At 38.8% G+C, this 22249-nt stretch overlaps 2 protein-coding genes and 1 long non-coding RNA gene across 5 annotated transcripts; all 3 read left to right on the top strand.

Moving 5' to 3' along the window:
- The first annotated feature begins 10005 nt into the window (after positions 1–10005).
- Positions 10006–12589, top strand: LOC111203991. 2 transcript variants are annotated; one of them, XR_002656411.2, is made up of 5 exons: positions 10006–10970; positions 11175–11281; positions 11466–11676; positions 11748–11876; positions 11948–12589. It is a non-coding gene; the product is annotated as an uncharacterized LOC111203991 (long non-coding RNA). The 2 variants fall into 2 exon arrangements; XR_007321386.1 differs by having other exon boundaries at positions 10008–11281.
- Positions 12590–15204: 2615 nt separating this feature from the next.
- Positions 15205–18521, top strand: LOC106402382 (cytosolic isocitrate dehydrogenase [NADP]-like). Of its 2 annotated transcripts, none has more exons than XM_013843098.3 (14): positions 15205–15562; positions 16025–16068; positions 16160–16269; positions 16379–16416; positions 16504–16581; positions 16651–16806; positions 16893–16978; positions 17068–17171; positions 17266–17334; positions 17429–17544; positions 17643–17677; positions 17774–17916; positions 18011–18133; positions 18203–18521. In XM_013843098.3, the coding sequence occupies exons 1-14, from the start codon at positions 15514–15516 to the stop codon at positions 18309–18311; spliced, it is 1260 nt and encodes a 419-aa protein (XP_013698552.1). In that variant the 5' UTR covers positions 15205–15513; the 3' UTR covers positions 18312–18521. The 2 variants fall into 2 exon arrangements, with proteins under 2 accessions (XP_013698552.1, XP_022555560.1); XM_022699839.2 differs by lacking the exon at positions 15205–15562 and adding an exon at positions 15659–15805.
- Positions 18522–20066: 1545 nt separating this feature from the next.
- LOC111203764 lies at positions 20067–21101 on the top strand. The gene has a single exon (XM_022697796.2). It carries the CDS (start codon positions 20067–20069, stop codon positions 21099–21101), a length of 1035 nt encoding a protein of 344 aa, XP_022553517.2.
- Positions 21102–22249: the final 1148 nt, after the last annotated feature.

Below are 22249 nucleotides of genomic sequence, written 5' to 3'. Positions count from 1 at the left end.
GGAGCTAACCACACCAAGCAATCAAGACAAGTTCTTGAAGACGAACAAAGAGAGTAAAAAATCAAGTTTTATAAAAGGAAAATTGATCCAATATCTGAAGTTGAGTTACATACTTATTGATGAGAAATGTGTAAAAACAATGCATAGAAAACATAAGCTTGACCAGATCTAGTCAAACACGGAAAACAACAAGAAGACTGGTCAATGGTCTCTTCGCCTACTTCTGTCCAGATTCAATGTATTTGGCGGCACAACCCGCGGTAAGGACCAGTACATGAGCCGGACGGTCCGTTCGTCCTGAATGGAGTTTCTCACGAACTGAACTGGACCAAATGTGACCGAGATCATCTGAGAGCTTCAGTATCGTTGCCTTAGAGAATTCCTGATGATCAAACTCGAAGATCGGATCAAAGTAGTCGGTCAGTCCATTAGTACGTCCGTCAGTACATGCGGTACGGCCCAGCCTAACGAGAAATGAGAAGCTACGGTCTGAATCGGAACCGGTGCGTTTGAAGTTGATTCTGGCTCGATCATCAGTCCTAGCTTGACGAATTGGTCGGGAAGGACGGGCTTCAGTACGGTCAGTTCGGACCGCGGGACGTGGATCCAGCCTAAGCTCCTTGCCGGACATAAGCGGGTCGATCCGGTACACTGCACGGTCGGTCTGTCTGGTACGAACGGATGGATGAACCTCAGTCGAAATAATCTGATCGTCCAGATCATCATCCGATGCTGATTCCATGTGCTGATCCATAGACTAGGGCGCATCACTGTGCTTCCTTTTTTTTTGCCGACTAACCTAGGGTTTTTCTGCAAGATATTCGGAAGAAGTATAGCGGTGAGTTATGTACCCGATTTGCTGTGCTTCTTTTTTCCGCGATTAACCTAGGATTTTTTTTGCGGTTTTGGGGAGAGCAAGTTTTACTTTTCTGAAAAGTTTTTGGAAAACGTGTTTTGCTAAAACCCTTACGCGTTGAGACTTCTTTAGTTTGGTAATGAGCCAAGCTTACGGGGTTTGATAAAATTTATCGTTTTCCTTTATGTTTAGACAGAGAAATCGCGAGCTCGTTTCGTTGCACTTCCTGTGGCGAAAAGTCGCGTCTAGGTTTTTGATTTTCTCAACAACTGTGGCGTTTGCGTAAGCGTTTGCCATAGGCGCAGTGGCTGCCGGAGTTGTCTTACCATCGTTGTTGCGAACTGTGATTTTTTTCTTTCGTATTTCCAGACATTGTTTTGATCAAGCGTTTTGCGGCTATGAGTTATAGTAATCCGTACCCCCCCTCCTTCGAGTGCCAAACTGTGGGAACCAAAATTCGCACTGTCGATTTCCGTAATCGGTGGAAAGTCATGAAACCCTAACTTTCCCTGAGGTCCCGGATTCTCTGCGAGAGACAACGACAAGTGACCAAATAAATGCGGAAAATATGAAAAGATAACAAAAACGAATTTATAGAAAAGGTAGATCTTATTTCGAATCCGCGTAAGAGCGTTGCGATCATTACAACAGATTATAAAAGCTTCGGCCGCAAGAGCTGTCAGCGAATTACCTAGTTCTTGCAACCTAAAACCTTAAACCTAGTTGAGTCGCAGCTCGATAAAAGAAGAAAAAGATACGAAAAAGGTTTTGATTGATTTCGTACTGAACCTTATGAAAGGCTGCCTACGTAACCCTTTAGAGGATCAAGCCAAACGTAGTTCGATTGAAAGAGTGAACCAAGATATCGAACTGCCTGTGCGAGTTCGTCTGGTGATCGGGTGCCATTCATAGAAACAGAACATGTCGAGAATAATGCCTAGAGTTTCTAAGTGCAGAGAGTTCTAAGAGTAAAAGTATTGTCCCCTTGCCTCTTCAACCTCGATGTCCTTATATACTCCTCCTAGAGGCGGTTTTCTCTTTTCCTTTCTACCCTTGGTCGAGTTTATCGCTTCGCAGGAATATTCCATTTTCCTTTGATCTTCGTGTTTATCTTTGGAAACATCACATTTATCCTCCGAACTGGAGTAGTCTAGCTCTGCGGATGGCCGAGCTTGTCGCGTGGTCGATCCATCCGCCGAGCTGGTCGCGTGGTCGTTCCAGCTCGGCCATCCGCCGAGCTGGACGGGTTCAGCTTGGCGGATGGCCAGGCTGGTTGCATGGTCGATCCAGCTCGGCCATCCGCCGCCGACCTGGACTAGTTCAGGTTGGCGGACGGGTTCAGCTCGGCGGATAACAATTTTTTCTTCTTGTTATCGATAAAATAATTCAAGAACTCATCGTATAGCCTTTTCAATAAAAAATATACGAAATTTTTATTGCGAGAAATATTTTCCGAGGACTTTCTGACATTGATTTCGTCGTGACCGATTTTGACCCCAACAGTTAGCCCCCCCAGCTCGTTAGAACCTTGAGCTTTTAGCAAGAGGTTCTAGCGAGTGGCTTGGCAAGTTAGGCAAGTTACGCAAGTTACGCAAGTTAGGCGGAATTAATGGTTGAATAGGTCCGTCGTAAGTGGTCTTCTCGCTTTTCAAAGAGTGGAACGCAATAAGATTGGGGCTGCGCCTTATGACGGCTGCCTACGTATCCTTGTTGAAGGGATCAAGCCTTTCGTAGTTCGTTTTGGAGTTAAGGTTCTGATGCGCCCCAGTCTATGGATCAGCACATGGAATCAGCATCGGATGATGATCAGGACGATCAGATTATTCCGACTGAGGTTCATCCATCCGTTCGTACCATACAGACCGACCGTGCAGTGTACCGGATCGACCCGTGTATTTCCGGCAAGGAGCTTAGGCTGAATCCATGTCCCGCGGTCCGAACTGACCGTACTGAAGCCTGTCCTTCCCAACCAATTCGTCAAGCTAGGACTGATGATCGAGCCAGAATCAACTTCGAACGCACCGATTCCGATTCAGACCGTAGCTTCTCATTTCTCGTTAGGATGGGCCGTACCGCAAGTACTGACGGACGTACTGATGGACTGACCAACTACTTTGATCCGATCTTCGAGTTTGATCATCAGGAATTCTCTAAGGCAACGATACTGAAGCTCTCAGATGATCTCGGTCAGATTTGGTCCAGTTCAGTTCGTGAGAAACTCCATTCAGGACGAACGGACCGTCCGGCTCATGTACTGGTCCTTACCGCGGGTTGTGCCGCCGAATACATTGAATTTGGATAGAAGTAGGCGAAGAGACCATTGACCAGTCTTCTTGTTCTTTTCCGTGTTTGACTAGATCTGGTCAAGTTTATGTTTTCTATGCATTGTTTTTACACATTTCTCATCAATTCTCTTTGACTAAGAATTCTATAAGTATGTAACTCAACTTCAGATTTTGGATCGATTTTCCTTTTATAAAACTTGAGTTTTTACTCTCTTTGTTCTCTTCAAGAACTTGTCTTGATTGCTTGATGTGGTTAGCTCCAAACGATTCTCTCTTTCTCATTGGACCGGTGAGTCACATCCGGCAACAGATTGAGAACCGTCTCTTTGTCGGACCTGTGAGTCATATTAGGCGACAATTAGACACTGGAATATCGAAGGCCGTTCCGCACCCTTCGTGAGATCCAACGATCCATCCGTTCTCCCTTCGGAGTTCTTATCAAAACTGTACCGGCTGAGTGTTTCGTTCTTAGGGCGTATCAGTTTGGTATTAGAGCCACTCAACCGGTATCATCTAATCATTCCATCTTCTCTTCTTTCATTTTCTTCAAACACTTCTTCTTCTTCCCATCTTGAATCCGGGCCCCTCTTTACCATCTATATATAAAAAAAAAAGATCCATATATATATATATATATTTTTTTTTAAAAAGAGATTTCGATTGTGGATTGGTGGTGGAAGAGTAAACCTACTGGCTGAAGAGAAATCCAGCCTTTGAGGTGGTTAAGGCGGATTCCAAACCAAAACTTTCTTATCTTTCTTTCTTACCAAAATCCCATTGTTTTGTTTGGATCTACCCATTGGGTTCTCTTAGACATGTCTTACTTAGAACCTTGAGAAACAAAGATCTTGAGTGAATCACTATAAAACTTGAGAGAAACACGTGTGTGTGTAAGGATCAAACACTCGAGGGTGTGAGGTTTTATCTAACTTTCCGTGTTTAAGATTTTCAGGAAACCATGAGTAGTGAGGAAGAACGGAACCGTCCCGGAAATGCTATGGCCGGATTGACTAATCTGCAAATGAGGGCTTTGAATGATTCTATGACTAATTTGTTGAATACAGGTTTGGATCAGATCCATCAGAGGCTTGATGAGCTTCAACTCAACCGGCCAACTCATTCTCAAACCGGACCAAGAAGAGATCGGCCAAGGAGACACAGCCGGTCCGACAGAGACGTCCATGAGGAGGACAGCCAAGATTACGAGAACAGATCAATCAACCGACCTAGGATAGGCCCTAGAAACCAAAATCAAGGTGAAGTCAATCCATTTCGTAGAAATGATAGAGCTGATAATGGTTTGGGTGGATTGAAATTGAAAATTCCGAGCTTTGATGGCAAGAATGAACCGGACGCCTTTTTAGAATGGGAAAGAAAAATTGAATTGAAATTGAATTGGTTTTTGATTGCCAAAATTATTCAAATCTTAAAAAGGTTAGGCTTGCTGCTGCTTAATTTTCGGGCTATGCTATTAACTGGTATGATCGAGTTGTGACTCACAGGAGAAGGACAGGTGAAGCACCAGTTGAAACATGGGAGGAGCTTACCATGCTGATGAGGCGACGCTTTGTTCCTGACCATTACCACCGTGATCTACATCAGAAGCTCAGGCGTTTGCTTCAGGGTACTAAGTCAGTGGAGGACTATCATCAGGAAATGGAAACTTTGATGATCAAGGCTGATGTGGACGAGCCTCTAGATGCCACCATGGCGAGATTTCTTACCGGGCTCAACCGAGACATTAAGGATCGTATGGAGCTCCAAGACTACGACAACATGGAGCAGATGCTACAAAAGGCCATCCTGATCGAACAGCAAGTCAAGAGAAAGAGTTACTCTAAGCCGGCCTATGCTCCAAAACCGTCCTTCCTTTCTAAGCCAAACTACCAAGACAAAGGTAAGTCTTCTTCAACAACAAATACTACTTTGAAAACTGATGTCTCTGCTGGGATTGACAAAGAAAAAGCAGTTGAGAACCCAAGCCGTGCAAGAGACATCAGATGCTTCAAGTGTTAAGGTCTAGGACACTATGCCAACAAGTGTCCGAACCAATGGGTGATGATTCTCATGGATAATGGTGAAGTTGAGTCCGAGGTTGAAAAGGAAGACAAGGAGGACCTTGTACCAATTTTTGATGAGGATGAAGAAACCTTTGATTATCCAGCCAGTGGTCCACTTCTTGTTACTAGAAAACTCTTGGACGACCCACATGGACCCATTTTCAATGAGGAGGTCGATGGCGTGATTAACGAGTTTTGTTCGACCTTTGTGGAGGATTCAGGTCCGATATTTGATGAGGACAGCCTTGACTACCCAACATCTGGTCCACTACTTGTTACTAGACGTTCTTTGAGTGTGCAACCAAAAACCGATGACAAAGAACAAAGGGAGAATCTCTTTCACTCTAGATGTCTCATTTCTTCTAAAGTTTGTTCTTTGATTATTGATGGAGGTAGTTGCACTAATGTGGCCAGTGACACCCTTGTAAAGAAACTTGGGCTTGTTACTCGACCTCTTTCTCGTCCTTTCAGGTTGGAGTGGCTAAATGAAGATGGTGAACAGTATGTCAAGGAGCAAGTCACCGTTCCACTCACCATTGGCCGTTAAGAGGATGAGATCGTGTGCAATGTCCTTCCCATGGACGCCTGCCATATCCTTTTGGGTCGACCTTGGCAGTTTGATAAGAAGGCAGTACATGATGGGTTCACAAACCGACATTCTTTTGATCACAAAGGAAAGAAAATCACTTTGGTTCCCTTGTCACCTTTGGAGGTTCATCAAGACCAGGTTCAGCTCAAGAAAGGTCGTGAACAAGAGTCTAAAGCAGACAAACCTGAAGCCTCCTCCAGAAATTCCAACTTCTACATCAAGGAATGTCAGGTAAGAAAATCCCTTTGCTCTCAAAAGCCATTTCTTTTACTTGTTTGTAAAGAATCTCTCTTGGCTTCTTCTTCTTCTACGCTTGCACCGGAGATTCCGAATGAATTGCTAGGTATTTTGCAGGACTTCTCTGATGTCTTTCCAGAAGAGAATCCCAAGGGATTACAACTAATAAGAGGCATTGAGCATCAGATCGATCTTGTCCCGGGTGCTTCCTTACCAAACCGGCCGGCGTACCGCACCAATCCAGTTGAAACCAAGGAGCTGCAAAAACAGATTGAAGAGATACTTGAGAAGGGATACATCAGGGAGAGTCCTAACCCTTGTGATGTGCCTGTCCTACTTGTACCAAAGAAAGATGGCTCGTGGAGGATGTGTGTGGACTGTCGTGCCATCAACAACATCACGGTAAAGTATCGACATCCTATCCCTTGACTTGATGATATGCTTGATAAACTTCATGGTGCTTGTGTCTTCTCTAAAATTGATTTGAAAAGTGGCTATCATCAGATTAGGATGAAAGAAGGTGATGAATGGAAAACAACCTTTAAAACAAAACTAGGTTTGTATGATTGGCTTGTAATGCCCTTTGGTCTCACAAATGCACCTAGTACTTTTATGCGCCTAATGAATCATGTCTAGAGATCGTTTATATGCCACTTTGTTGTAGTTTACTTTGATGATATTCTTGTTTACAGCAAAAGCATTGATGAACACCAATTACACTTGAAATCAGTTCTTGAGGTACTAAGAAGAGAACGCTTGTTTGCTAACCTTGGGAAGTGTTCTTTTAGAACAGATCACGTGGTCTTCTTAGGTTTTGTTGTAGGTGCAGAAGGACTCAGGGTGGAAGAGAAAAAGATCAAGGCCATCCGAGACTGTCCCAGTCCAACGACCGTGGGCGAGGTGAGAAGCTTTCATGGCCTGGTCGGGTTCTATCGAAGGTTTGTCCAGAACTTCAGCTCTATAGCCGCCCCTCTCACCGAAGTGATCAAGAAAAATGTTGGGTTCAAGTGGGAACAAGCCCAAGAGGAGGCGTTCCAAGACCTCAAAGGGAAGTTGACTCAAGCCCCTTTACTTGTTCTTCCAGATTTTACTAAAACTTTTGAGATTGAGTGTGATGCTTTCGGGGTCGGAATTGGTGCTGTCTTGATGCAGGATAGGAAGCCAATTGCTTATTTCAGTGAGAAGCTTGGTGGAGCCACGCTTAACTATCCCACATATGACCAGGAATTGTATGCCTTGGTGAGAGCTCTCCAAACGTGGCAACACTATCTTTGGCCTAAGGAATTTGTCATCGACACTGATCATCAGTCCTTAAAGCATCTTAAGGGTCAGCAGAAACTGAACAAGCGTCATGCACGCTGGGTAGAGTTCATAGAAACGTTTCCTTACGTGATCAAATACAAACAAGGTAAGGATAATGTGGTGGCTGATGCCTTGTCACGCATGTATGTTTTACTTTCGGCCCTTGAAACTAAATTGTTGGGTTTTGAATTTATAAAAGACATTTTTGCAACTGATCCAGATTTCAAAGAAGTTTTCAGAAAAAGTTCTAAAAAAGCTTATGGGAAGTATTATCAGATTTCTGGTTTCTTATTCTTTGATAACCGCCTTTGTGTTCCCCAATGTTCTTTGAGGGAGTCGTTTCTCAGGGAAGCACACGGAGGAGGCTTGATGGGACACTTTGGAGTCAAGAAAACACACAAGCTCGTCCATGAGCACTTCTATTGGCCGAGCTTGATGAAAGATGTGGAGAGAATATGCAGCCGATGTGTGGTGTGTAAGAAAGCCAGTTCTAAGGCCTTGAACCAAGGTTTGTACTCTTCTCTTCCCATTCCTTCTCATCCATCGGTTGACATTTCAATGGACTTCGTACTTGGTTTGCCTAGATCAAAATCTGGTAGAGACTCCATCTTTGTGGTAGTTGACAGGTTCTCTAAAATGGCTCATTTCCTTCCATGCCATAAGACTGATGATGCCGTGCATATTGCTGATTTTTTCTTTAGAGATGTTGTTAGATTGCATGGTATGCCTAGGACTATTGTCTCAGATCGAGATGCTAAGTTCCTTAGCTATTTTTGGAAAACTTTGTGGTCTAAGCTAGGCACTAGACAGATGTTTTCTACTACTTGTCATCCTCAAACCGATGGTCAAACTGAGGTTGTGAATCGGACCTTATCTGCATTGCTTAGATCATTTGTTAAGAAAAACTTGAAACTTTGGGAAGAATGTTTGCCTCATGTAGAATTTGCATATAATCAGTCTTTGCATTCTTCTACAAACTTTTCTCCGTTTGAAGTTGTTTATGGTTTCAATCCCTTATCTCCACTTGATCTTTTGCCTTTACCTTTGAGTGAAAGAGTTAGTACAAATGGCAAGAGGAAAGCGGACACGATTCTAAAGTTGCATGAGAAAGTCTGTGACAACATCAAAGCCAAAACTGAAATCTACACAAGGAAGGCAAACAAGAAAAGAAAGGAAGTGATCTTTAAAGAAGGAGATTTGGTTTGGGTTCATCTAAGGAAGGAACGATTTCCAAAAGAAAGAAAGTCCAAACTCATGCCTCGAGTTGACGGTCCTTTCCAGATCCTTAGGAAGATCAACGACAATGCCTACCAGCTAGACTTGAAAGGTAAGTACAGCATTTCTTCTAGCTTTAATGTTTCTGATCTTTCCCCTTTTCATGCAGATGTTCCAGATTTGTGGACAAATACTTTTGAAGAAGGAGGGAATGATGCGCCCCAGTCTATGGATCAGCACATGGAATCAGCATCGGATGATGATCAGGACGATCAGATTATTTCGACTGAGGTTCATCCATCCGTTCGTACCAGACAGACCGACCGTGAAATGTAACGGATCGACCCGCATATGTCCGACAAGGAGCTTAGGCTGGATCCACGTCCTGCGGTCCGAACTGACCGTACTGAAGCCTGTCCTTCCCAACCAATTCGTCAAGCTAGGACTGATGATCGAGCCAGAATCAACTTCGAACGCACCGATTCCGATTCAGACCGTAGCTTCTCATTTCTCGTTAGGATGGGCCGTACCGCAAGTACTGACGGACGTACTGATGGACTGACCAACTACTTTGATCCGATCTTCGAGTTTGATCATCAGGAATTCTCTAAGGCAACGATACTGAAGCTCTCAGATGATCTCGGTCACATTTGGTCCAGTTCAGTTCGTGAGAAACTCCATTCAGGACGAACGGACCGTCCGGCTCATGTACTGGTCCTTACCGCGGGTAGTGCTGCCGAATACATTGAATCTGGACAGAACTAGGCGAAGAGAACATTGACCAGTCTTCTTGTTCTTTTCCGTGTTTGACTAGATCTGGTTAAGCTTATGTTTTCTATGCATTGTTGTTACACATTTCTCATCAATTCTCTTTGACTAAGAATTCTATAAGTATGTAACTCAACTTCAGATTTTGGATCGATTTTCCGTTTATAAAACTTAAGTTTTTACTCTCTTTGTTCTTCTTCAAGAACTTGTCTTGATTGCTTGGTGTGGTTAGCTCCAAAAAATTCTCTCTTTCTCGTTGGACCTGTGAGTCACATCCGGCAACAGATTGAGAACCGTCTCTTTGTCGGACCTGTGAGTCATATCAGGCGACAATTAGACACGGGAATTATCAGGCGACAATTAGACACTGGAATATCTAAGGCCGTTCCGCACCCTTCGTGAGACCCAACGATCCATCCGTTCTCCTTTCGGAGTTCTTATCAAAACCGTACCAGCTGAGTGTTCCTTTCTTAGGGTGTATCAGGTTCTTACGACATGTTTTCCAGTGAGACCTTTACAGTCTAGTTGTGTATCACGTAGAGATTATCGGGCATTGTTCTGTCGATGGCATTCTATACTGGACCTTTGGCGGCCTTGAGAGTAGCCTTTCTGGCTGTTTTTTTTTGTGGGTTATCTCCTTTTAAAAACGTATAGAGAGGCCATACGCAGAGATGAGAGAAAGACTGTGAGTTGTCATCTCATTTCTGACTCTGCGGATCGTGATACTTGTCGTTGCATAAGATGAGAACGTCCGAAGACTTGTGATCCCAACAATGTTTGCTTCTTGTTGTCAATACAATAATTCAAGAACTTGTCGTATAACCTTTCCAATATTAATTATACGAAATTTTTATTGCGAGAAATATTTTCCAGAGACTTTCAGACATTGATTCCGTCGTGACCGATTTTGACCCCAACATACAGTTGTTGATTATCCAATTTCCTAATATACAGACCATCCACACTTTCCGATCCTCGATTAGTCCAGTCCCATTATAACTACGAATCTTGTAAATCGGAATTCCTGTAAATCGTGTATGGTAGATTCTAAACATCGGGTTTAACGATCATTTAAGATACATACCATGTAAAACGGAATCAATAGCTCAATTATTTAGCATCCAACCGACGAAACCGAGTTAGCTCAATGCGATGATAGCGAGGAAGAAGAACGAATCCGACGATTGAGAGAGGAATGAATTCAGGTGAGAGAAGAAGAGAGAGACAATAGTAACAGTCCCGATTTGGAATGGTTTGATTGGTCATTCATTTGGTGAGGTAGAGAAATGGCACTTTCGACATTAACCATCCATAGAAAAAGTATGAAAATCTATATTATAATAGATCACTTTTTGCTCACTTCTAAGGCTATCCACGTGGCAAAACGTGTGGGCCCCAGTTAGATTTTTTTTTCTTTGATCATGAGTTTTGCTTTTATATTAAAACGGGCTTCGTAAAACAAATTAAACATAAAGGCCCGATTGACCTTTAGATCTTTACGCATCGTTTGGCTTTATAACGTAAGCTTCGTCTTCAAAAAAAAACATCTAGGGTTTCCTTCATCTTCAAAAATTGCATCGCATCCTCTTCCAGCAAACCTTATAACTTCTGATTGAGTTTCATTGTTGTCATTGCAGAGAGGGAGATTCTATTAAATGGTGAGTCTTCTGAATGCTTTCATATCGCACTTTCCTTCTGTCTCGATCTACATATGAAATAAAACTGTTTCTGTGCAGCGCCACCATAGATTATCTTCGTTTTGGTGATTTTAATCCCATAAGCTTTGGTTTAGATTTGATAATCCATACATTCACCAAGATCTCTGCTCTGTATGTTTCATGTCATGGGTTTACTGGAATTAGTTGTCTACACAACATCCTAAACTGAGAGATCAGAAAAAAAAAATGGTTGGTGAAGAAGCTTTAAGTGAAACACGAGAAGATTTTGAATCTGAGCGAGTGGATGAACGGTAAAAGACACCACCATCCTTTATTGTTTTTTTTTTGCTTTTGAGTGTCGTCTTTCCTCTTATGTATGCATCCGCGTAGTCTACACAGTATATGTATTTTCTTATCCATGAATTTCTTACACTACTTGCACGTTTTGAATTTTGTACCTTCATAGATTAACAAATAAAATTTACTTTTGTGCAGGAGAGGTACTCTAAAAGCTATCTGCCGTAAATGTGGCTCATCAGAAGTAACATTAAGTATGATTATGTTTCCGAATTGTTAACTCATATTTCAGCTTCCAGTTGTTGTTCGTCAAATAAGTTCTGTCCAGGAAACCTGTACTTAAACTCCACACCAGGCATAGATTCTTTTTCGACACCAGCCTCCCTTAAATAACAGCGTTTGTAAACAGGTAAGAATGTAATACTGAAGTAGTAACAGAGTTTGTACGTATTGTAATGTTACCATGCATACTATATGCAGGGTGGGAGGTGAATCATCCCAATTTTATGTTCCAAACGGTGTAGAGGAGGATCTCCCTATCTGCTGAAGAGCTAACTGGGAAGGAATTTGTGTTCCAGATACGTGTGTCACACCCTTCAACTTCACAAGGTTGTCATGATTTCTTGTCCATATGTTTGTTGTTTGGATTTTTGTTTGATAATCACGTTCTTTTATCTCAGGAGGACAGTGAGAACACTCTTCCAAACAATGAAGTTAACGTAGGATTGGAAGCATCACCTTCGGGGCCGTCTGTTTTGGGAGACAAGGGCAGCGAGGTTTGTGCTACAGCAGATCCTCCAGAGATTGCAGACCCTCATAACAACCGCAAGCGCCACCGTGAGTGATTCGAATTATGTATTCGTATCAGCCCTTCAATGTCTTTTTTATGCGCTTAAAAAAACTACTATAAATGGTTAACCGAGAAAAAGCTGTTTTAAAAGCGTAGATTGTTCGTTCTGTTTTCGATTTCTAAACGTCTTTGTTTTTATATCGTACAAACCATCAAATTTCCATTGAAGGAACATGCACAGACGATTAGAATCACGACCATTGAATTGATTGGTGTAACATGATTACCCCACATTAAATCTTAGAAATTGAACTAAAACATACATAGCAGATGAGCTTTCATATATGCGGCCGATTCAGGGGTACTATAACCCTCTCTGGTTTTCGTTTTAGATCCTTTAACACCGTCGGCATTTAATAAGAATGCTAATTAATTAACACTATAACTAGACTCTGATCCACGCGCCAGCGCGGATATGAATTTTCAGTTTTTAATTATTTATTTTATTAAATGATGTATTTGTAATATTCGTTCATATCATATTCATTAAGTAAATATATTTTTTTTGCATCTTAAACTATTTTTTTTTTACGAATGTGATATCATATAAAAATATAAAAAAATGAGTATAGAGTTAATTAGATAATTTTAAAAATAGAAATTTTTCTTTCGTGTGCGATATCATATAAATAATGATCCGCCCGGTTAACAAAAAACATGATTATTTTATGTGTACTTTTTTTTTATTTTGACCATTTCCTTAAAACTATATTAAATTTTACATATTTTAATTAGAATATTTTTAATATCTTTACCTTTTTATTTGAAATGCAACTCAATATTTTTTTTAACAATTTAACAAAATATTTAAAAAATATTTTTAGAATTTGTTGGAAAAATATGAAAATTACATTTTAAATTAAAATTATCCTAAAATATGATAAATTTTGATGTAAACGAAAACTCAAATTATGTCAAAAATAATGATATTCAATGATAATAACAATTTTAATTGATTATTTTAAAAAAAAATACATTTACAAAAATATTGTTTGAAAGAAAATTCATTTATCTTTCAAATATAAAATGAAAATATTATATTTAAATAATAAAAAATATAAATAAAAACCATAAATTTAGCAAATGACAAATGAATTAAATTATGCTAAAAATTTTTTCTAACAGTTTATCAAATGACAAATGAGTTATGAGCAAATAATACCATATAATTTTTAAAACATAGTCATTCTTAAATATTTTTTGAATAAATAATTATTTTTAAATTTAATCAACTGAAAATAATATCCGTACAATTGTGTGAGTCAAATTCTAGTTTTATTGATACATGTTATATATTAGTGCTGCATGTTTTTGGTAACATTTTAATGATGCACGTTTTTAAAATTCTCCATTATTAAAACTATGCACGTAAGGATAACTCATGAGTTTTTTTGGTTGATTAAATGACATTATGTCCAAATTTATTTAAGGATATTTCATTAAGGTAACTGAAAAAGACAAACAATAAAATAGGAAGTTTAAATTCATTTAAGCATATTTGATTAATGTAACTGAAAAGACAAGTAATAAATTAGGCAGTTTTATTCGTTTTAGGATATCATAAATGCAACTGAAAAATACAAACAAAAGAAAAGAGAGTTTAATTAATGAAGTAAGAACATTTTCAAATGGGTACTTCTCTTTTAATAATATAGATTTGATTTATTTTTCTCTCCTACCTATTGCCTAGGATAATCAAACGTTGATCGTTTCATGCGGTTTTAGAACCGTTTTGAATCTTAATTTCTAACACTTAATAAACCCATTTTAACTTAATCTTTATATTGACCTGAACACTATACCAAATACTTAGTTTTGTCGGCATATCATAACTTCTTTTGGTCCACGACTTATCTTCACTATCCAAGCCCAGTACAAAAAAAATAAAACTTAAATACATTTTAAAAAAAATACTAACATTAATTAATACTTTAAAAGACCAGTTTAGTACAAATCTACATTCTCGAAATTAATTATTAGGGATGGGTAAAAAACCTAAACCGAGTCAAAGCGAACCAACCGAACCAAAACCAATCCAAACTAAACTGAAGTCTATTATCAAATAGTTTGGTACAAGATTTTCCCAACCCGAACCAACCGAACTGAAACCGATCCAAATCAAAACGAATTAAACTGAACCCATAAACTAATGTGTTTTTGTTATTATTTGAATTAAACATGCTAGCAATATATAATATATTAAAATCATAAGACTAAAGTCATTGTTAACTTATTAGGGTTTTTTAAATATTCTATTTACTTTAGTTAACTTTGGTTTGATTGTGTTGTTATAGACTTTTTGTAAGATTTTAAGGTTTTATAATAGATTAAATTTATATAGTTAATTTTTAAGGGGCAGTGTAAATTATTTGTGTTTTTTCAAAGGTTTTTGTTTCAGTTTTATATTGGAAATACTTTATATAATTTATTTTTTCATAGTCACCAGCATGATGATTTCATGACCATGCGTTTATGTTTTAAGACATGATTTCTTATAAAATAACTCAATAAGGGAAACCCGATTGAACCGAACAGAAACACAAACTAATCCGAATACAAACCGAACCGAATATAAACCGAACCAAAACCTATCCAAATCAAACTAATCATGGTTTACTTCAGTTGGAAAAATTCTAGAACTGAATTAGCCAAACCGAACCGAAACCAAACTGAACCGATAAAATAACCGAAGTGCCTACCACTATTAATTATGGGTAAAATAAGTGTAAATTATATCTATTGCTCGAATAAATCTTAAATTTAAATGAAAAAATTTTAATACCTTTTCCCTTTCATTTTTTTAAAATATATACTTACAAACCACCTTCGTAAACACATGTCAACCCATAAACCTAATCTCATGAAGTTGAAAGCGTTAATAAAGCTACTGGGCAATTAAAAAATTTTAATTTTTGTTTTGAAAAACTCGAACCATTTGAATTCTAAGTCATTCTTATATCAACCAAATCAAGGTGTGTGCATTACAATATTCCATTCATCACCATTATAGACAACACAGAAACACAAACATTTCAGAAAATAAACTCGACAATGTCGGTCCATAAAACTACCAAACGCATAAACTCCGAACCTGGCTCCGTGCTTGCGCGGAGACTATGCGACTAGTAGATAAGAGGATTTGTGAATTACTAGAATAAGTTTTGTTTCACTAAGAGCATTGGAGCTTTTAACACATAGCGTTTGGTTGTGAGGGAAACAAAAAAAAATACTCCCTCTACCTGCAAAGCCTTTCTTCACCTACAAAAGTCACCCTCTTTCGATCCATTCATCTGCGTCTCTCGCCAGAAAACTTCTCTCGTTTATAGATCGCCGACAGTTAGGGAAGTCCATTATTTTCTGTCGAATCCGTCTTTCTTAGAGTCCAAACGAGAAACCATGGCGTTTGAAAAGATCAAGGTGGCAAATCCCATCGTCGAGATGGATGGTGAGATCTCCTTCTCTCTCTCTCTATCAGTCTTTGTCTCGCTTTTCGTTTATTTGATACGGAAATGAAACGTATTACCTTTCGCTTGCCTAGTTCTTATCGAAGTTTCGTTGTTTCGTCCTGATCTTAGAGCTGAAAACTAGTTTTACTTTCACGATCTCTTTATTTTTTTATTAGATGGTCTTGTCTGAACGTTATAGATCGATAATAACTGGAGCTCTGTTCATCGATTGGTCGATTCAGGTTTGATGATCCAATGAATATTTTTGGCTCGTTTCGTTGTATACTGGTAAAACTATTTAGTCTACACTTTACAGCTTCAAATCGGTGAAATAGATTCAATATATGACTATAACATTTTCAGATTTTATGTGATCGAGTGCTGTTAATTCCTTAGTCTTTAATTTGAAATAACTTTTTACTAAATACTAACATATATGCTTCGTTGGTCTTGTGTAATAGGTGATGAAATGACCAGAGTTATCTGGAAGTCCATCAAGGATAAGGTATGAGCTACCTATTCTAATACGTGCGGTTTATTTTGTTTTTTTCTGCAGATTTTTTTTTTTTTAAATTCGTATGTTCGTATGTTTTCAGCTTATTACCCCTTTTGTGGAGTTGGATATCAAGTACTTTGACCTTGGTCTTCCCCACCGTGATGCTACTGATGACAAAGTTACTGTTGAAAGTGCTGAAGCCACCAAGAAGTATGCGTTTGAACTTGGAACAAACAAAGACTACTCAAACCACTTTTTTTTTTTCTCTTTTCTGCTTCTCTGAGTCTGACTTATGATGTTTGTGTAAATTTTGTTTTAGGTATAATGTGGCCATCAAGTGTGCCACCATCACGCCAGGTATGTTTTGTTAGATCTTTTGAAATTGAATATTTTTACCAAGTATTGATCTTCTTTCTTCTTCTTCTTTTTTTTTTTTGCGTGCAGATGAAGGCCGTGTCACGGAATTTGGCTTGAAGCAGATGTGGAGAAGTCCAAATGGGACCATCAGGAATATTCTGAATGGTGAGAAGTACACACGCCTACGAATTAATCATTCTATGCTGCCTTACACTGTGGTTTTTATTGTCACAGGAACTGTATTTAGAGAACCAATTATCTGCAAAAATGTTCCCAAGCTTGTCCCAGGCTGGACAAAGCCCATCTGCATTGGAAGGCATGCTTTTGGCGATCAGTACCGTGCCACTGATGCTGTTATCAAGGGACCAGGAAAACTGACTTTGACTTTTGGTAATATTACTACCTGGCATTGTATAGTTTCGAAACCTTCAGTTTCTTCCTGATGCTAATAGAGTCTGTCATGTCTTTGTTTTCAGAGGGTAAAGACGGAAAAACTGAAACTGAAGTCTTTACATTTACCGGTGAAGGAGGTGTCGCTATGGCCATGTACAACACTGATGAGGTATAAACACTTACACTCTCTTCCAACTGCAGTCAAAACTACTTGTTCTTTTGACGATCTTGTTATATATTTTCTCCTTGTATATACAGTCCATCCGTGCTTTTGCTGAGGCATCGATGAACACTGCTTACCAGAAAAAGTGGCCACTCTATCTTAGCACAAAGAACACCATTCTTAAGAAATACGATGGCAGGTATGTGACAGTTAGTTTTCTGTTATTTTACCACACTATCTTTTTTGCTCTGTCCATATTTGATGTTGGTTGCATTTTTCGTTTTACTACGAAGATTCAAAGACATCTTCCAAGAAGTGTATGAAGCCAGCTGGAAGTCAAAGTATGAGGCTGCTGGAATATGGTGAGTCAGTCAGCATTTAGTTTTTTCATCCTCGGGGTCTCATTGTGCCTTATGCATGTTATATTTGACCGAGGAAGATGATTGAATTTGTTAGGTATGAGCACCGTCTCATTGACGATATGGTGGCTTACGCTCTTAAGAGCGAAGGAAGCTATGTATGGGCATGCAAAAACTATGATGGTGATGTCCAAAGTGATTTCCTGGCACAAGGTTTGTGAAAATGATAAATGAATATATATATAAGCCATTAAGTGCTTATGTCTCGTTATGTTTATTGTTAGCTAAATTGCTTCTTGCAATGTGTGTAGGGTTCGGGTCACTTGGATTGATGACATCTGTTCTGGTATTGATCATGACACAATCTTTGCTACAATGTTCCTTTTGAGCTGTTGATTATACGTTGCGTCTTTTACAACGGTTGTGTTAATCATTTGATTAGGTCTGCCCTGATGGGAAGACTATTGAAGCCGAAGCAGCACATGGAACTGTTACCCGTCACTACAGGGTTCACCAGAAAGGTGGCGAGACTAGCACAAACAGCATAGCCTCCATCTTTGCTTGGACTCGTGGACTTGCACACAGGTAGCGAGAAAACAATCTCCTTACGCGGGTGATATTGTTTTTGTTTAACTAGGAAGATGAGTAAATAAGCGAATGCAAACATATCTTTGAACAGGGCTAAGTTAGATGGCAACTCAAAACTCTTGGAGTTTACCGAGAAGCTCGAAGCTGCCTGTGTTGGTACAGTGGAGTCTGGAAAGATGACAAAAGATCTTGCACTCATCATTCACGGCGCAAAGTAAGTCACTGATTTCTTCGTCATCATCTAGTTACATGTTCCCATCAAGATTGATATATGTTTGTCCAGGCTCTCTAGGGACACTTACCTGAACACGGAGGAGTTCATCGATGCAGTTGCGGATGATCTCCAAACAAGGCTAAGGCGGAGAAATAATCTATTAAATTCCTGTATCTAAAATTAAAAGCTAAAATATCCTCTTTATAAAATGAATTTCATTTTTATTTATTTTTAACTAGGACAGTTCCAAACGAGTGGGATTTGATGGATCGGTTTTTATAAAAAAAAATATAATTTTGTTTAAATTTCTTTATGTTAAGTTGGTGTGAGTATGATTATGTTGTCTATATTAAATTTCAGTTTTATAATTAAAAATTGTTATAAACCATTTAGTGATCGACCCATTTATCAGCCCGTGTAACAAGACGGGCCAATCCCATCCGCAAGATCATCCGCAGGATCATACTGGCGTCTATCTACTCTTGTGTTTATCTACATTATAGTTGGTGTTTATCTTACGTATTGCTAGTCATTATCTAGTTAAGGATAAGTACGATCTCCTGTCGATCAAGTACTTAGACCGTCATTACCATATGTATATAAAGACCAGTTGGTCGACCTAATAATACACACAAGTTCCCCTCTACATTCACAACACGTTATCAGCACGACACTGTCTCTAAACCCTTCCAAAAATCCACCACCCATAAATCAGAAACCAAACGATCTCTTGCTATTTTCCGGCGACTCCTAAAGCTTTTCCAGTCGCCTCCTTTTCTCTCTGTCAGCAACCAGCAGCAGCTTTCTCTCCTCACAGACCGTTCAACTCATCACAAAAGGTTCAGGTATCTACAGAAAACTCAAAACAAAACCAAAAAGGATTTAAACACTCAGCCGCATACATACAGCTACATCTAGCCGTATGTCTTTGCAGAATAAAATCTAAAACCCTAATCTATTTTCAAAGCTTAAATCTCGTCTTGTTTCACCCTGTTTAAGCTTGTTTGATTTTTTTTAATCTTCCTGATGTGAGTTAATTGCTAGAACCTTTTAGGTTGACAATTACACCAATTTTTTTTACATATCCGACTGCTGCATCAACTTAATCTGATTGTTTGCTTGCATTAGAAACTTGTTCTTGAATGTTTAAAGTCTTTCTCTGATATGTTGAAATCGACTAGAACCTGTCTCAAATTTGAAAGAATTTTTTTTAAATATTTTTAAGATAAATCCGATTTTTCTTATAGATAAATCTGAAATTTTTAAAGATAAATCCGATTTTTTTGATAAATCCGACTGAAAACAATATATTATATATTTTAATTCGATTTTCCTATTTTTTTTTAAAAAAAAAACTTATATCTTTATCTTAAAAAAAAATAATAGGATTTTCAGCATTTATCAGAAAAATATCGATTTATTTTTTTCCTAATCCTACTAGGAATAGGAATTGCTAGTATTTATCTGAAAATAAATAAATTTCGGATTATTACTGATATACTAGCATTATCAAATCATTATATTTAATCTGATAAATATCGAAAACAAATAAAAGTAAGAAATGATTGCATTTTTTTTGAAAATGTATACTAATCTGATTTCATGCATGGATTTAATTTTATCTCGATTTTGTATAGGTTTAACTTTACCTTCCTGCATATCACATGAAATCATCTGATTAGGATAGATCATTCATACTGATTAGTTTACTTTCATGTCGAAAATTGATAAAACTGATCAGATTTCATGCAATGGATTTAACTTTATCCTAGATGTATAGGTTTAACTTTACCTTCCTGCATATACATGAAATCGTTTGGATCATTGAAAAAAAAATTGTTATTTACTTGCATTGCTTGTATCCGACTGAAAGAGTATGTGAATGATCCGATTATTTTCTTACTAATGGGGATAAACTACAAATATTTTTCAGATGTCAAAGATTGCGAATCTTGATTTCAGTGCTTTGAAAAGCAATGGTGACAACTACCTGGAATGGGCGCTTGATGCAAAGATCATGCTGCGATCAAAAGATCTTGGTGACACAATCACCAAAGACAACAATTCCAGTGACAAAGACAAGTATAGAGCTATCTACATGATACGCCACCATCTCCAAGAGAACTTGAAAACTCAGTACATGACCATGGAAAATCCATATGACCTTTGGATCGCTTTACAGCGAAGATATGACCACCAGAAAACGGTGTTGCTTCCAAAGGCTCAATATGATTGGAAACACATAAGGTTCTTGGACTACAAATCAGTAGACGAGTACAACTCAGTCCTGTTCAGAATTGTGTCCTTGTTAAGGTTATGTGGTGAAAAAGTAACCGAGGAAGAGATGCTTAATAAAACTCTCTCCACGTTTCCTCAAACCAACATGGTATTGCAACAGCAGTACAGAGAGAGGAATTTCGCCACATATACTGAGTTGATAGAATGTCTCTTGTTGGCTGAAGCTAACAACGAACTGTTATTGAAAAACAGTGAGATGAGACCTCCTGGTACAGCTCCATTACCCGACATCTCTAAGCTGGCTATAGAGCCAAAGAAAGAGAGTAACCTTGTCCAACACAATGACCATCCCGGTCCAAACCGTGGAAGAAGTCAAGGACGAGGTCGTGGTTCTTTTAAAGCACACGGGCGAGGACGTGGTCGCGGTACCACACCCGGCTTTAGCCGTGGTCGTGGCCGAGGCCGTAGTGTGTCTTTTAAACCACAGATCAAAGCTGATCGATGCCACAGATGTGGTATGGGTAATCATTGGGCAAAGAATTGCCGAACTCCTAAGCATTTGTGTGAGCTTTACATGGAGAGCTTAAAAAGAACCTTGGAAGCTAACATGGTTCGAGACCCGGGATATGATGATGATGATGATGACGACTTGGAAGACGTCCAGGATCACCAGCACGAGTCAGACAAAGTTGATCACATGGAGTTTGAAACTTCAGACATACTGAAATAAGGAATTAAAATTCCATATCGTTTTTTTATTGTTTTCCCCTGGATTTGGTGTTCTTTAAGATTGTTTATCAGTGTTTGGCTTTGGATTTAACTTTATCCTTATGAATGAATAATTTTTTTTTTAATTTCTCATATGCCTAAGAATTAGATCATTAAAGATACCATCTCTGAAAATTTTATTCATTAACTTTATGATTATTGTTTTTGAAGAATGAAAAGTGGAATGGATACAATCGTGGTGGACAGTGGCACCAGCCACACCATTTTGAGAGACAAACGATTTTTCATACATCTCACACATAAGGTAGCTAACATCACCACTATAGCTGGCACGGCTAGCTTAATTGAAGGCTATGGCCACGCTAATATCTTATTGCCAAAAGGTACACATCTTGAGATTGAAGATGCTTTGTACTCACCTAGCTCAAACAGAAGTCTATTGAGCTTTAAAGACATAAGACTGAATGGTTTCCACATCGAAACAATGGGTGAAGGAAGTAAAGAATTCCTACAGATTTATAAAATCACCCAAGGCAATAAGAAAGTCTTTGAGACTATACCTGCGTGTGGGACTGGTCTTTATTATGCCCAGACCAGTCTTGTTGAGGCTAATGCCGTCTTGAATAAAGAATTCAAAGAAGAGTTCACTCTTTGGCACAATCGGCTGGGACACCCCGGTTCGAACATGATGCGAAAACTCATATCAAATTCAAATGGTCACAGTTTGAAAACAAAAAGAGTTATCCCTAAGAATATCACATGTGAAGCATGCTCACAAGGGAAACTAATTACTAAGCCATCACGTACCAAAGTGAATAAGGAAGTGACAAATTTCCTAGAAAGAATACAAGTTGATATTTGTGGACCAATACACCCACCCTGTGGGACATTTAGATATTTTATGGTCCTGATTGATGCATCCACAAGATGGTCACATGTTTGTCTCCTATCAACTCGTAATCTAGCACTTGCAAGATTGCTGGCTCAGATAATAAGACTGAGAGCACATTTTCCAGATTTTCCATTAAAGACTATACGTCTAGACAATGCAAGTGAATTCACTTCCCAAGCTTTTAATGACTATTGTATGTCCATGGGGGTAAGTGTGGAGCATTCTGTAGCACATGTCCATACTCAGAATGGCCTGGC

This window comes from Brassica napus, chromosome C3 (assembly GCF_020379485.1).
Source record: "Brassica napus cultivar Da-Ae chromosome C3, Da-Ae, whole genome shotgun sequence".
In the NCBI taxonomy this organism is placed as follows: domain Eukaryota; kingdom Viridiplantae; phylum Streptophyta; class Magnoliopsida; order Brassicales; family Brassicaceae; genus Brassica; species Brassica napus.
Note: the sequence above shows the minus strand (reverse complement) of the source record. Positions and strands in the feature narration are given on the sequence as shown.